The 15,758-nt window shown below is 36.4% G+C and overlaps 2 protein-coding genes across 3 annotated transcripts in view; one reads left to right on the top strand and one right to left on the bottom strand.

Moving 5' to 3' along the window:
* TMEM117 (transmembrane protein 117) overlaps positions 1-3,010 on the top strand; it is a 106,720-nt gene extending 103,710 nt beyond the window's left edge. Inside the window, exon 8 of the mRNA XM_053465356.1 lies at positions 2,085-3,010. Within this exon, the coding sequence (XP_053321331.1) occupies positions 2,085-2,710 (626 nt within the window). The 3' untranslated portion in view covers positions 2,711-3,010. The remainder of the gene's footprint in view (positions 1-2,084) is intronic.
* An 8,126-nt stretch (positions 3,011-11,136) lies between these two features.
* The window catches only part of NELL2 (neural EGFL like 2), an 84,525-nt gene continuing 79,903 nt past the window's right edge, over positions 11,137-15,758 (bottom strand). For both annotated transcript variants that reach the window (XM_053465354.1, XM_053465355.1), the window contains 2 exons: positions 14,206-14,430; positions 11,137-11,503 (listed from right to left, as the gene is read on the bottom strand). In XM_053465354.1, the coding sequence (XP_053321329.1) occupies positions 11,453-11,503; positions 14,206-14,430 (276 nt within the window). In that variant the 3' untranslated portion in view covers positions 11,137-11,452. The remainder of the gene's footprint in view (positions 11,504-14,205; positions 14,431-15,758) is intronic.

Genomic DNA, 15,758 nt, shown 5'->3' with positions numbered 1-15,758 from the left:
GTAATCAGCGAGTCCATTATAACGTGTACATGCATTGTTTGATGTGTTCATTTATGCAATGTCTGAAACAAGTAACAGAATAGTTAAAATGTATTAGCCATGCAGTGGCTATTCCTGAATAGTGGACTAACCAACAAGTAAGAGCGGTTTATTCACTAAAGCTGGAGCTAGCAGGTAAATTCAGTAAAATTCATGCAGAATACACTTCCAAAATAGGACTTGACTTATGGCTGCCTGCACTGGAATGATGACATGGCGGTTTAGCCCTTCTCTATTTGAGAAAATGCCCCTGGAGAAGGAGAAATTGCCACTGCTCAGATAACTGCATTACAAAGCATTCTGAAAGCTTTCTTTAATCACCTAAATCTAAATGGGAGCCATTGATCATGATAAGAATGTGTGAGTGTTTTGTATTTATACACAAAATATTTATTTTCATATAACTGTTCAGTAGCACTTTTCCATGTCCTTTTCTAAGACAGCTATGTTGAAAATAATGAAAATGCCTGCTAAATCACTATTGGAATATGACTATAGTCTATTCAATCAAGTGTGTAGTTTCTTTATCTATGACATTGAAACAATATGACCTTATTTCTGTTGAATTGCAAAAGCTTCTTCTACCTCCCTTGGGGATGGACTTCAATGACCTTCACCCTCGCTGAGTCTCTTTTAAAGCTTTCTAAAAATTACATCTTTTATATTATTTCATACAAGGACGTTATGATTCTCTTTCTTGTTATTGAGTATACCTTCACATACCTCACATCTACATTCTGTGCTAGAAAACAGCCTTTGTCCATAACCCAAGCCATTGTATTACATTACAATGGTAATCTACTGCCCTGTATGGCACTGCATAGAATAAAAAAAGTATTGGCATGCCTTTAGTGAACCATATATAAACAAAACAGGTGCTGTTAAAACCTAAGATAGAGCTCAGTGACACCAACATGGTCAGCAGCCCTTCAATAGTCTGCTTCATAACCTTTCTCTTGACAAAGCTCCTGGTATGACCAAAGGTCTATCTAAAACTGGTTCAACATAGTTAAAAGTTATGAGACAGCAATTATCCTATACTAACCCATGTAGTAGGTTATGACTGGATTGTGGTGTTTAAACCAAATATAAAAAATATATCTCACAAAGGTTCGTCTACTTTATCAGATATTTAATAAGAGACAAAAACACAGTAACATACAATAAATGAGTGACAGCCCAACATACAATGCAACACTTTCCAAGACTAACCTGCAACCTAAAGGTCCAACATAACCCAGCACACCACCGATTACCCCATCCATGCAGGATGGTGGGCAGAGAGAAACTGAACTAAGATTTTGCATTCAACAGGCATATTGAATCACTGTAGGTGTGCCCTCGTTAACATATCAAAAGACATGTAATACAGGAAGAGTTCAACTGGCTAAAACATTGACCACAATACTTATGTCACCACATGGATAATGTTTATTTTGCTATTATTAGGCCTTGATGCAGAGCCGGCCTTAGGTGTTCTGGCGCCCTGTGCGGACTACTCCTCTGGCGCCCCCCATCCCCAAAAAAAAGGAAAAAAATCTTGTAACAAAACTCTCACTATCTATCCCCCTTTATCACTATCTACCACCTCTGCCCTTTCTCACTGCCTTTCCCACCTCTGCCCCTTCTCACTATCTACCATCTCTGCCCTTCTCACTGCCTTCCCCCCCTCTGCCCCTTCTCACTGCCTTCCCCCCCTCTGCCCCTTATCACTGCCTTCCCCTCCCCCTCTCCCTACTTCTCAATATCCTCACTTACCTTGTTGAGTCCTGCGGTGGGAGCGGGAGGCGTCCGTCTTCCCCCATGTTAAATAAAGTTAATGTTCCCTCCATGTTAAATAAAGTTAAAAAAAAACTTTATTTAACATGGAGGATGTTAAATAAAGTTAAAAAAACAAATAACGATGTTTTAATTTAAGTCCTGGGCAGGCGCCCCTGTTGCCATGGCTCCCTGTGCGGCCGCACAGGTCGCACACCCCTAAGGCCGGCCCCGCCTTGATGCATATTTCTTGATGGCTCATCTTGTTGTATTCTCTTTGTATTCAGGTAAATGGTTTAACTATGGAATCATCTTTCTGGTGCTAATACTCGATCTAAACATGTGGAAGAATCAGATATTTTACAAGCCATCAGCATATGGCCAGTATCTAGGCCCTGGCAAGAAAATATATACTGTTGAAGATGCTGAAAGCTTACAAAACCTTAATCAGACAACATTATCATGGGAATGGAGATCAAATAACACAGACCCGCACACCAATAGAAGCTATGTAGATGGAGATATGTTTTTACACAGCAGATATATCGGAGCAAGTCTAGATGTGAAATGCTTGGCATTTATTCCAAGTCTTATGGCCTTCGTATTATTTGGGTTCTTTATCTCATTCTTTGGTCGGTTTCAAAAATGTGAACAGAGAATGGAAAATAAGGACAAATCATATAAACGTATCAACAGGAAATCCCCCTCGGAACACAGCAAAGAAATGGGAATGACTATAGAAAACCTACAGGCAGTTGTAGAAGAACCTTTATGTCTGCATGATCCAACTCTGGTATCAGTGAGGACACAGACTAATGAAATGTCTTCATATCCGTCTCCTGAAAAACTCAACTCACTCTCAGAATTGGAGCCACCTGAGTGTATTGTACATACTGAGGATGCTACTAGCTAACCACAAACCTAAAATAGCAATAATGTAGATTTTTTTTAGTATTGTCGTTTGAAGTGTCTATAATATTTACAGAGGTAATCAATCAAACACAACTTTAACGGTGCTCAGTTATATAAATGCACAACCCGCACATTTTCTTATACTGTACTATATGTGCCTCTCGTTAAACCTTTGACTTGACCTCAAACGGTGAGCATTCCATGGAAAGTAGGTACTTGAGTGAATATTGCACCCGCTTCTCTTTCATTGCCTCACCTTTGACACATAAATATAATCTGCTCATATCTTTTACTAGATTTGTGCCTTTATTGTAAAATATTTTATAGGAAATATTCAAATTTTTTCTTTGCAATATCCAGTGATTTTGTTTGTTAGCATTTTTCTTTACATGCAGTGTGATAATACAACTGTAGTCACGATGTCTGACATTGTAGTCTGGTGCAAAGGTTATGATGTTCTGTTAAGTCCATGCTTGTTTTTAGCGTGAAAGCTTTAAACTACATTCGCTAGTAAAGCTTTGTGCATCATTTTGAAGTGTGTATTGTTTGTTTTATGGTTGTGCAAGAACTGACACTGAGGTTAGTGGTTATTGTTGATATGTATCATAGATGTGCAGAGCATTGTGGAAAGTCTGTGTATATTGGGAAAATGCATTGTTTTTTTTAAACTATAGCTAGATAAACACTAAGTGTGCCTCACTGAAAAAATAGTTTTCTGTTCTAAAAACATGGTATTTAAAAAATAAAACATATTTCCAATATGTGTTGTATCACGTAAATATTACAGTTAAGTAGGTCTAAATGCCTTACCCTCCGGTGGTAATTGAAACAAAAAGTGCCGTAATAAACATATTATGTTTGAATTAGAAGATCCTTAGGAACCCTATTGCAAGTGAGTGTTAATATTGTTTTCATCAGTATATCCTAGAAGTCTGTTATTAGCAGGTACCATAAAGGAGAAGCTTAGACTGTATACTTGGAGATCCCAAGTGTTTCATTATTTATTCAAGAGTGAAATGTTAGGGCAAACATTAGTCTCTTTAATCTATTGTCTATGGGGTGTATTCATTACTCTTGGAGTTTACCAGATATCTTCCTTATTATATTATTTATTATGAAGGGCCAACCCTGTAACCTTCTCCAGTTGGCCCTGGGGAAAAAATGGTCTTTAAAGAACCCTCCTCGTATAAACCATTTGCATTATGCAGTGTCGGCTCAGGCCTTCCTGCAGGAGGAGTTCTATGGTGTTAACCTTTCATAATGTGTACTAATAATAGAAAGTTGAAACTGTCTGTTAAACACCAAGTTTAGTGAATACTAAGCTATACGAGGCACAAACCTCTCTGTTGAAGAGCCAACACCAATGAGTTTTCCCTACAAGAACGGCTCCCTGCATAATACATGGCTAACGTGAGAAGTCATCTCAAAAGATTTGCATTATGCAAGGGTTGCTGTGGGTAGAGCATATAGTTATAGTATAGATGATCTAAGTAGGACAAGCACAGCTCTATATGCAGGAGAAACTCCATGGAATGAGCATCTTATGGCTTGCACAATGTTTCAAATTACTGCAGCTCACTTGCAGTTTAGTAAATAAACTGTCTATACTGTATTGTGATTACTTCTATACCAAGCCAGGATAAGTAGGTAATGTTCGAAACCTGGGCTGAAATGTTAACACTGATTCCCCCCTCCCCCCATGAAATAATAAACTTTTGAAAATACTGTGTCTCTTCTATAAAATAATTTAACCTTTGTCTCCTATGAGAAGCTAAACACAATCTATTCTAGAAACATACGCATGCTTATATAAAAACTCTACTTTCAGAGGGGAAAAAAATCTTTCATACTTTTTCTTGACCTATTTTAAGAACACAATATGTGTAATAAGCCACAGGTGCTGCGCTACATTGACAAACATAATTATGCAAAATCTGACATTTTAAAGTTCGAAGAAAACAAATTCATTGTATAATTAAGCATCAGTGTGTACTTTATGTAAATCGTCTACATTCCATGGTGACTGCATATTCCATTAGTAAGTATGTGGCGGATTGATTGATTGATAAGATATAAAGTTAAGGTCCATGTGTCATTTGTGTACAAGTTATGTATCAGATGTGTAACTTGCACTCTTCAGCCATCATATGCCCTTTAATGCATATACTAGCTGTGCCCCCCTTAAAATAACATTCTTCTGATGCACTATTTATCCACCCACAACCTCTTGGCTGGCAGGAGATGCCTATCAGTGTGCATTCATGGTACACTCAGCTCCAATGAGTACACTCAGCTCTAATGAGTACACTTAGCTCTAATGAGACACCCTATGATTTCAGCAGTAACACCTGAACGGCCATCAGATACACCAAAAATATGCGCAGTGGTCTGATGCGTAAAATAATCTCCCACACACACACACACACACACATCTAACTCTGTTATTTAATGGCCACTGGCCTTATAGTGTAAAGATCGATTTTTATCCCAAGTCTGTTCCTGTTGGATATATATATATATATATATATATATATATATATATATATATATATATATATATATATTAGTTTTTGTGCAGCTGTAAACTTTTATCATAAATCTAATTCTGTAGGTTTATTGTATTCAGATAATAAAAATATCATAGATGTTACTTGTCCGGTATTTTATTAGACTAAATTCCAGTATGTAGTTTCCCATAATATTTGTTTTTATATTTTCAAGTTAGTAACTCAATATGAGTCAAGCTGTGTATAATTTAAATATGAATGTAATTTGTGATATAACGTAATTAAAATCAAATTTGCACGTTTTAATATGTAGAATGAAAGGTCGTGGGCAAACCATTTGTTGGTTAATATATTTTGTTTTTCATTTTAGTGGTAACATGACAAAAAATTACTTAGCTTGACAGAACAACGTTTACAAAAAAAAAAAAGCTTCACTGGTTCCCATTTGGCATAAAGTTTCATTATGCAAACTAATTACATGTGCATTAGTCACATTTACTGCATTATTTCTTGCTAATTGATTGTCATACCACAGTGTTCACTAACTAATTGGTCATTTCTAGGTCTTCTGCTAATGAGGTCTAAAAGTGAGAAAAGGCACATAAGTATTGTGGTGTCCTATGACTAAAAATAGGTAATTTAGTAGTCAAAATTCAGAAAATAGCATTAAGGGGGGGGGATTATGCTATTCTCTGAATTTTGACACATCAAAAAGGCAATCGGATTTCTCCTTGGGTCAAGAAGCTAAAATATTGCTGTGCTGTTTGCTCTACGCTTACTGAGCAATCCTCCCTTTCTAGAATGTTTAATTTAGGACGCCCCCCTCCTTTTCAATATCATTGTTTTTCCCCTCTTTCATATCAGTGATACTGCAAATGACTGAAATCCAATTACCAATAAAGCCTGGAATACACTAAGTAAGCCAACTGCCAATAATGCCATGGATAATTAACTTCTGTAAGTAAGCCAATTGCCAATAGAGCAAGCAATATATTTGTCAGACATGCTCTCTTTTTTTCTTCTCTATGCTTGTTTCATTAAGCTTCTCATTTTTCCCTTCCAGTTTAGCTGGAAGTATCCATATATTATCTCTTTTACAAACACAATCTACCCCCCCCCCTGAAATGTAAATGCTAATTAAGCTTACAAGACTGTTCTTGACATGCTACCCACACCTAATACAGAATTACGCTGCTGTCCAGTTATTTCCATTGTTCATGACCACACATGCTTCTGCGTGGTCATGAAAACTTCTTTCCTCCTGCGAAAACTGTGCTCAGAGCATGATAAGCTTCACCACAGATTTTCAGGAGAGGCCTAGCATCTTTGAGTTTATCCAATAATATAAAAGCCCAAAAGGCATTTGGCAGTCCACTATTTAGTTCTTTCCAGCACACATTCAATAAAATAGATGTTTAGAAAGCCCATAAAAAGAGCACTGAATGATATAAGTGCTGCTTCTGGTACTTCCTACTCGATACCCTGGTGGGTGCATTTGGAACTGCAAGTACAAATATTTAAATCTGGCTTTCAAACCTGCAGAGAAAATTGTTCTATGACATCATTGCGTTTCGATAGCTGATCAATTTGTGGGAAATCTGTGGAAAATGTAGTGTATATCAGAAAGTATGGATTTCTTTCAAGTTTTTGAAAAATACAGCTAGCTTCTTTCTAATGTTCACAACTTTAACGGCCCTCAACAAATTTAGCGCTGGCTATGAAGGTGATATGTAGCAGGCAAGCTGGACACGGGAGGCCCGCCACATACCTCGTTTGGGGGGGGACTCTGTGCCTTGCGTTAAGCAATTGCTGAAAATGACATAAAAAATGTCTATAGTGTAACAAGGGCATCCATCGAAGGTGATGGGCAAGCTTCTCTACCCCACCCCACGAACTCCACGGCTACATGTAAGACTTCTACTAAAGATGGATGACTCATGTTTATTCTTAACACAAAGCTTCATCTGGAAAGAAGGAAAGCCTGCTGAATAGTCTCCTCTACAGACATCTCCACGAGTGATTCCTCCTATGTAGTTTGAGCACCACCATCTCAATGTGGCAGCTACAACTGGATGTTGGGCCACTACGGGAGGCTTAACCTAGGCTAATTATTATTAAAGATTGTCCTGATCAAACCTTTTTTATTGTTTGATTTACCAGGCTTCTGTTATAACGCTCATATGATATTTATGTAGGACTGATGTTGTCAACACTAGCTAGGCCACACCATGGTAGCTAATATCTGTGTACTAACAATATGTACCTGTCTCCAAACTGTCCCATTTACACAGGACAGTGCCGACAGTCACATCTTCCACTGCCATTTTGTCTCCATGGACTGGCATTATGATGGCTTCTTAAGTCTTTATTAAACATGGCCCCGTATACAGTTTTGGCAAGGTAAATCTTTTGTATTGATTTTTATGTCAGACCAAATAATTTGGTAATATCCCTGCCACAGCCATTATTTTTCATCTTCAATAATTGTTTTATGTATGCCCATATATTTTAAGGGACATTAAGGTCATTGAGAGATCATTAAGACTGATGAACCTGTATGAAATATAATTGCAATAATTATTTTGTGCAGGAGTAATCGAACAAGGTCTATGGGGATATTTCATCTCAGAATCCAATTATCTTTTTGTATTTTTTTTATAAATCTTTATGCATTATTTTAGAAATCCTTAATTTAAACAATATTAGAACAAGTCAATGGCTGTCACATAGCTAGTGACTATTTAAGAATCTCCTAACAGTAGGCTGTATGTTAACACAGAAATAATGGTTAAAACAAGAGCGCTAAACAAAGGAATTAATTCTGCCTATTTAAAAGAACACTTTAATTCACATCTTAAATAATCTGTTTAACAAGTTTCTCTTTACCATACATATTATATACTGTGATTGGTGAGTAATTAGGATAACCACATGTTTAACTGTAATTTAGGTGTAGTGGTGTTGGTTCCAATAGAAATGGAAATTAAACATTTCAAGAAAATAAAACCCTTTTATTGCCTGTATGTATAGATTTTGTATTCTGAGGGACAATGCATGGTGGGGCTCCCAAATAGGGACATTCCTGCTAAATCTGCTGCCTGACACATCTAACATGTACACCCTATACATATCCTATCCCAGTTGGCTATTTGCTGAATGCAATACTCTTGGGTACGGTGCCTTAAGCGTCACATTGCAAATAAAGAAAAAATCCCAACCAGGCATGAAAATCACCATATCTAACGTAAAAAAAAAAAAATACGGCAGTGAGCCGGACCATCCATTGGTATAAAAAATAACCTTTATTTGCAATAAGATTAAAAATTGAAGGTATTGAACACAAGATGACATTCTCTCCACATTTGCACTTCTTATCGTCATTCTGGGACAGCACATTATCTACCATATTGAATTTGCCCAGAGAACGGAACGGGGCCTGTGATTGGACGACTGGCTCACCCTTTGTGTATAGTGATCAGCTATTGTTTATAAAGCAAGTAGCTTTGTTTTTCATTTTCCTAGGAAATGGGGGTTGACATAGAAGAATGAGTGATGATGCTGGCTTTGGAATTGTGTCCCTCATCAATGAATATAATAAATGAAGAGGTTTATGAGTTGTGTAGAAGTAATTGCGCTTTGAAAAATACTACCCATTAGACATTTGTGATCCAGCTGCAGTTTTAATTTAAGAAGAAATATAATATTTTGGTAACATTAACAGGAATTTTCACATTCCTCAGCTTGATGACTTTGAAGAAGGAAAACATATGAATCTTAGTCATATGCGTCCAATGTAAAAGCTACCCATCAGCAGAAATGGATTGTGTCCCACGTATAAAAAGTAATGAAGCCCAAGCACAGTTCAGAGTCTCAGGACTATAAATATCTTGCCTTTTCTCCTAGTTTTGTCACATTCAACTCATATTCATATTTACTTCTTGCTTCTGTTTTTTTTTATTTTTAAGAAAATATCAATGGGTTATATTTTTCAAACTCTGGAAAGGTTGACATCAAAAAACTGAATGCATCAGAGCCCATTTCTCACCCAATCCCTTAATGGATCCAAATGTTTTCAGAAGCACTAGTCCACTTAGACCAGTATTCTGACCTTTCTTCCCCGGTGATAAAAAATGTTTTCAAGGTTGCAGAAAGATTCTTTCATAAAGTATATAGAATCCTGCTTATAATACATGGGGAAAAAAGTAGAACGGTTTTACATTACAAACAAATCCCACAATTGCACTGAAGGTCAAATTCAAATTGCTATAATAGGCCTTAACCCTTTGTATTTGCTTCTTCCAACAAGTGTTAAAAATAGTAAAATTATATAATAATTGTAATTTAAATTACCAATACCATAAAGTTACTGTAGAAGTTAAAGTGTAATTATAAAATGCCTGAATAGGACACATAAGCATAAGGTTTATTTATAATATAACCCCTTTCGTCAATGATGGAGTCATCTTATAAAGTACTGTCTTAAAAAATATTTTCATAAATCAGTTTTCCACTGCATACAATACATTTTAAAATGTGGAACTTTTCTCTTAATCTATAAATGTTTGTGACGTATGTCTTGTCTGTGTTAGAGGACATACTAACGAATAAATAATCTGAGTGAATTTGTTACATGTCTTAATTTATGGAATATATGTCAATTTTCCTAGAGTAAATGCAATGTGCTAGTTCTATAGCCTCATCACTCTGGGGTGCGGTAACATTTCTGCGAAAGATTAAAGTGTGCATTTGTTTCCCAGGAGTAGCATCAGATGTGAGATCCAGAACCTTGAGTGCACCAAATGTATTGTATGAAAAAATAAAAATACAAAGAGCTATTAAATATTCTTAAAATAGAATTGCAGACCGGTATATAGCACAGAAGCATTGCGATAATAAATGAACAGCTAGAAGTGTACGTAAGAGAAACATTTATTTAAATCAGCACAAGGAACACAGTAATACTAAACAAATCCAATCAAGAACTGATAAGTGCAATAAAAAAAAAAAAGGTGGCTTCTTCCCCAAAGATCACTTTTGTACCATGCCAAATGCATAACTAGTTTTGTTAAGAATGCTTACCAAAAAAGAAAAAAAAGTGTACATACCACAATGATATAATTTCAATTTGTTTGCAAAAAATCACTTTCTACAATATGTAATAAAATATCTCCGAAAATCAATGAGAAATAAAAACGTACGTAATGAATAAATGTTTATATAAGTAGTTTAATCTCAACAAAGAAGAAATACTTTCAAAGCTGTGGTTCGTGTTCTGAGCGGTGACTGTGTGGTGGTAATAAGCAATAAAACCTTGTTTTTCCAATGGAATTCATTTTAAGGTATACCTAATTATGAACTAATATACATCCTGCTGAGCGATATGAGGAGAGACCGTCAGGGGCTGAGCCATTCAATAAGTTATTGCAGCTCATTTAGACTTCTCACAACCTTTCTTTGTCTACTGTTCTTGTTGGACATAAAAAAACCCCCCTTTGCCTAATCCTTTGCAGCTCTCTTCTATATTAACTGGGCTTAGCCATAAGACATGGCAGACTCATCTTTCCCTAAGAGAGTGGTCATCTATGCCCTTCTTTTTTTTGCACCAAGTGTTTATTTGCTTCCTTTCCCTCTGGAGTGTAAGAATGTGGACAGGCCTTTTCAAGTTACTGATATTGCTTGTTTCAGTCATGCCGTGTATATTTTGTTTGTCTTATGTAGCACCGAAAGATTTGTGGTGCTATCGAAATAATATATTTTGCTTTCAGTGCCAACCATGAACTGTTACAGTATAAAAAATGATTGATGCATTGATAATCTGTTAAAGATGGACCCCTACTTCAGTCCTCAAAGCCACCGACATAAAGCATTCAAGATGGCATCATGAACACACAGGCAGTTCAGCCATTTTTAAGTCTACTTACAAATGCATGTAAGCTAATTAAAGACTAATATGGCCATTTGAGAGGATATCCTAAATGTATTGGGGGCAATGAAGACCGAAGTTCTGGATTGAAATAGAGGATCAGTAATAACTGATATATATATATTTGGCATCAAATGAAATGAAAACATTTTTTTTATATTTGGCCTTGTGAACATAATCAGTTTGCACATTGTTAGTAGGCAATATTATTTTAATAGCATATATATTTAAAATTGTATGCATTTTTTTGGTGTAAGGTCAGTGTGGAAAACATTCTTTATTTTAACCCTTCTACTGGAGACAGAAATTCCTTTCACAGCTCCTGAAGGCACTGAGGATCCACTGAGCAACACATGTGACCGTTCTGGGGAGAAAAAGAAAAGACCGGGTAAACCATGTGCTCTGGACATTGTTTTATGATACAGCAAATGCAGATTCACTGGCCTATTTTCACTATGAAGGAGATTAGTATTGATGGACATATATAGAGCTCTCAAAGTGACTCAAGTATAAAAAAATAACATCTGTAACAACTACAACAAGTTTGTGGCACTTTGCATCTGCAGCCTATATATATACATCCTGCATGTAGGTATAATGTAGAGAACATGCAACTTTTTCCATAAGAAACATGGACCACAGTCGATGACCAGTGCTAGAAAATGTGTTAAATAAACAATGTTTTCTGAAACACAAGCATAATTCTGTGGGCTGAGGAGTTTGCAGACATATCTATTTGTATGTAGGAGTTATGAGGCTCTAGAAACCACAGCTGAACCTCTAGCCTTTTATCTAAAGCTGCTTGGCTGTGCCTTCTCCCACCCCATATATCATTTTGGGCCTTTTATACCACTTTTGGTATATTGGGTGCTAGCTCTTCCACCCTACCGATGCATGTTTTCCAGAGGTTAAGTGTTTTAATTATTTTTAATAACAGGAATTACATGTTTTAATGTGACATAATTTGGAGTTTTCCTTCTGTAAGTTACCCTAAATTCCATTATTAATATGTTTATTTTTTATTTAACAGATGCATTACATGCTTTGTGCACTGTATTGACAACTAAAAATATTAGTAATCTTTAAATATTTCCCTAGAAATGATTAAATACTGCCAAAAGTCAATTTGACATGTACTTATTCCAACAAACAGGAGCTGTAAGCATCTGATCATGAAGATCAATGCATGAATATGTAGTCAGTGTGAGTTTTATCTAAGCTGGGGTAAAGATAAATCACATAGGGTGTTCCATTAATCCTCAGAGTTGGCTACTAAAAATGGATGTAGTGACTTAAATCACACAAGAACCGTTCAACCTGACAATTTACATATGAGTCCGCTGTTTATTATCTATCCAAACGGATCCATATAGTAAAAAACACAATAAGGAAAGCCAATGAATCATTAGATCAGACTGAAGTTTTAATGTTTAGAATGATGCGTTCATCAAAATGCTACCCGTATTAATGTATAAAACATGAAGGAATAACATGCCATATATCATAGGATCCTTCTTTCTCTATTTGCTTTGTATTCAGTTTTTCTGTGCGCACATGTGCTTTTTTTTGTTGAATATAAAGATCATCGGGGGTGTTTTGTAGGAAGCTATCACATAATATATGAAATATCAATGTATCATTTTAATATTTCTTTCTTTCTTTCAGATAGAAATTCCAAGATTTTATGTTGCTTGTTCTCAGTAGGGATGTCTGCATAGACATGTTTGTGAAACTAGGTTTCTTTCTACTTCTGTCCTTTCGTGTGAATACATTTTTGGATGCCTGACAGATGTATAATGTGTTGCGCTGATCTTTAGCAAAGAACGTTCAGTCACTTAGACCACAAGGAGGTGTAAAGCCGAGAGATGGCAATCCACAATATTCGAGGCCATTTGTGTCACAAGCATTCAAACATGTTTATTATTTGACATTTCTCTTAACGTCTGCGTTTCTTCTCAAGAAAAATGAGCAGAAACTTTCCGCCCACTTCTGCTATTGTCTGTATATTCCTATGGAAGGTACCACAGATGGTATGTGGGCAATATTGTGAGGTTTCCGTGGCAACTCCCATGGGAGTAAATTCTGACCTTTAATTCTGTTAATTTAATTATTTTTATGATTTTCAAATATTTTTGAAACTATCACTGTAGTAAGACTTCAGCAGCAATACAGAATATCTGACAGTGTATTAGAATACATCTAGGAATAAGCAGGAAATGATTTGGGGTTATGCTTGTTGTACCAAAGATGCAGAATAATCTTCAGTGGATAAGGGGCTCTTTTGTTAGTAATACATATATTTTTCTACCTATGGCCACAATTCCTGTCCTTTAAAAGAAACAAAATCTTAAAACAATTTTAAAAAAAAAATCATAAAATGTTTTAACCATTGTCTTTTAAATGGAGGGTGGTGTACATCTCCATTTTTCAAAGATGGAATTGTGTTCATTTTGAGTGTTTTTTAGAACTCACTAGTGTAAATACTTTCTTCCCAAATCAAGTAAGATCTATCTGATCAAAATCCAGAGGCGTGAATTCTACAATGCGATCATAATGTCCCAGGCAGTGTTTTCCCATTGATCAAAAGGTTTTGGTCAATCACTCATATAGACTTTGGTTCCCTGCTTGGGCACTGATGGACCATGTAGAATACAATTTGATGCATGCCCATGGTGATATTTGAAGGTCATTATTGTCTTTTTTTTTTCTTTGATCCAGCAAAACATTTAACTATAACCCTTGTTAGTCTTTCCCTTAAAGATGATTTGGTGTGACCTGAAAATCACACGTACCATTAAGCGCCTAACTATAAGAAAACATATAATATTGTGATGTGCTAATATAGACAGATGTAAGGTGTCAAGAGATCCTAAGTATTGAGCTATTTAGATTTAGAGCTATAGCTGTGCTTCATACCTCTAGAGAGTGAGTTCTATGGAAATGTAAGGTTAAATGTCTTCAATTTACATGCTGTTTACAACTGATAAATGTGGCTAGATATTCCAGTTTACATTATTCATCAACAACTGCACGCCACAGTTCATTGTGCAAAGTCTTTACGTGTACCTTGCATTGACAGAGGGTGCACTCTGTGCCATGCTTAATCCAAGAGGAGCCTGTGAAGCGAACCACGTTAGTTTCATCTACACATGTCTTTGTGATATCGTTCCGAATGATGTCTGCTTGGCAAGGGTCACTGATACAGCGTGGACAGCACTCGCTTTCAGGAACCACACTAAATTCACAGTCCACATCTGGGCATGATAATGGCCAGCAATCAACTTCTCCTTGCTTAAAAAAGCAAATACAAAAAAATTACAGAAAATACAGTATATACTTGCATTATGCTTTATATCAAAGATAAATCATGGCATGCAAAGGTTTGAGTACAGCTGGAAAATACATTTTGTTAAGTTTTAAGTAAAAAGAAGTTAACTAATTAATAAAAAACAAAAGTTTATTCAACTCTATCAACAGTCAGTACTAAGTTAGCAACATCAACATTGCATGTGTTCAATTTTAAATTCACAGCACTCGGTTCCAAAAAACCTCTGGCTTATTTAACTGTTGCATACGTCAGATGACCTTTTGTCATGATTGCATATGTGAGGTTTCCTTCGGATGACTTCATGCAGATCATATTTGTGCAAGCGACATTTGACCAGTGCACTATTACTGCTGTATTTGATCTGTTTCTGTAAATCAAAATGCTATATTATATACTAATTGTTATGTACTGTGTACCCATTGTACAGTGAAATATGATGGCACTATATAAAACAATAAATATCTTTCCTGCAGATCATTTATAGTGATATGAGGCTTTTGATTTTGTGCTCCTGACCAATAAAAAACCTTGCAGGTGCAGGTGATATTCCGTGTGTTGTTGGCGGGAGCGGGCACACAATATATCTGCGGGTCCCGGTAATCCTGTGCACTCCCGCAAGGCCCTGTCACATTCAATTTCAGAGGTGGTCCTAGCCAGGTGGAGGAGGGCAAGTGAGCAATTGCCTCCCAGGCCGCCCTTAATCTAAACAAAACAGCCGTGTGGCCACGCACTACAGTGGCCAATGCGGCTGCATGACTGCCAGGGCCGTCTTTAATGCGGGGCAAAAGCATGACCGAGTATGCAAGATTGAGGGTATGAATGAGAACGTTTGCGGAGCAGGCAGGATTGGACACACATGTTGCGGGAGTGGGCAGGATTGGATACATATGTTGCAGGAGTGTAACACACATGTTGCAGGAGCGGCCAGTAATTGTGAGAAATTCAGCAGGAGCAGAATTAAGAAAACAGTTTCCCTAGTTGGCATGTGTATATAAATATAATATATATATATAGATATATATATACCGTATTGGCTCGAATATAGGCTGCACCCGATTATAGGCCACACCCTATGCTATTTTAAAGAAAAAAATATTTTTAAGGAAAAAATACACATTAGTGGAATAGTAAAACAGTATTTCACCTAATGAACAGTAATACAGTTTAACATTTTTGGTATCTATTATGCAGAAATTTGGAAAACCAATAGCCGTTTTAAGGTCCCCCCTTAATTCATAATGCTCCTTACTTATTTATATATTTCCCTGTGCTCTCCTGATATGCCACTCTG

The sequence above is a fragment of the Spea bombifrons genome, chromosome 4, assembly GCF_027358695.1.
Source record: "Spea bombifrons isolate aSpeBom1 chromosome 4, aSpeBom1.2.pri, whole genome shotgun sequence".
Lineage (NCBI taxonomy): Eukaryota > Metazoa > Chordata > Amphibia > Anura > Pelobatidae > Spea > Spea bombifrons.
The sequence above is the reverse complement of the archived record's forward strand: the minus strand, read 5'-3'. Positions and strand labels throughout refer to the sequence as shown.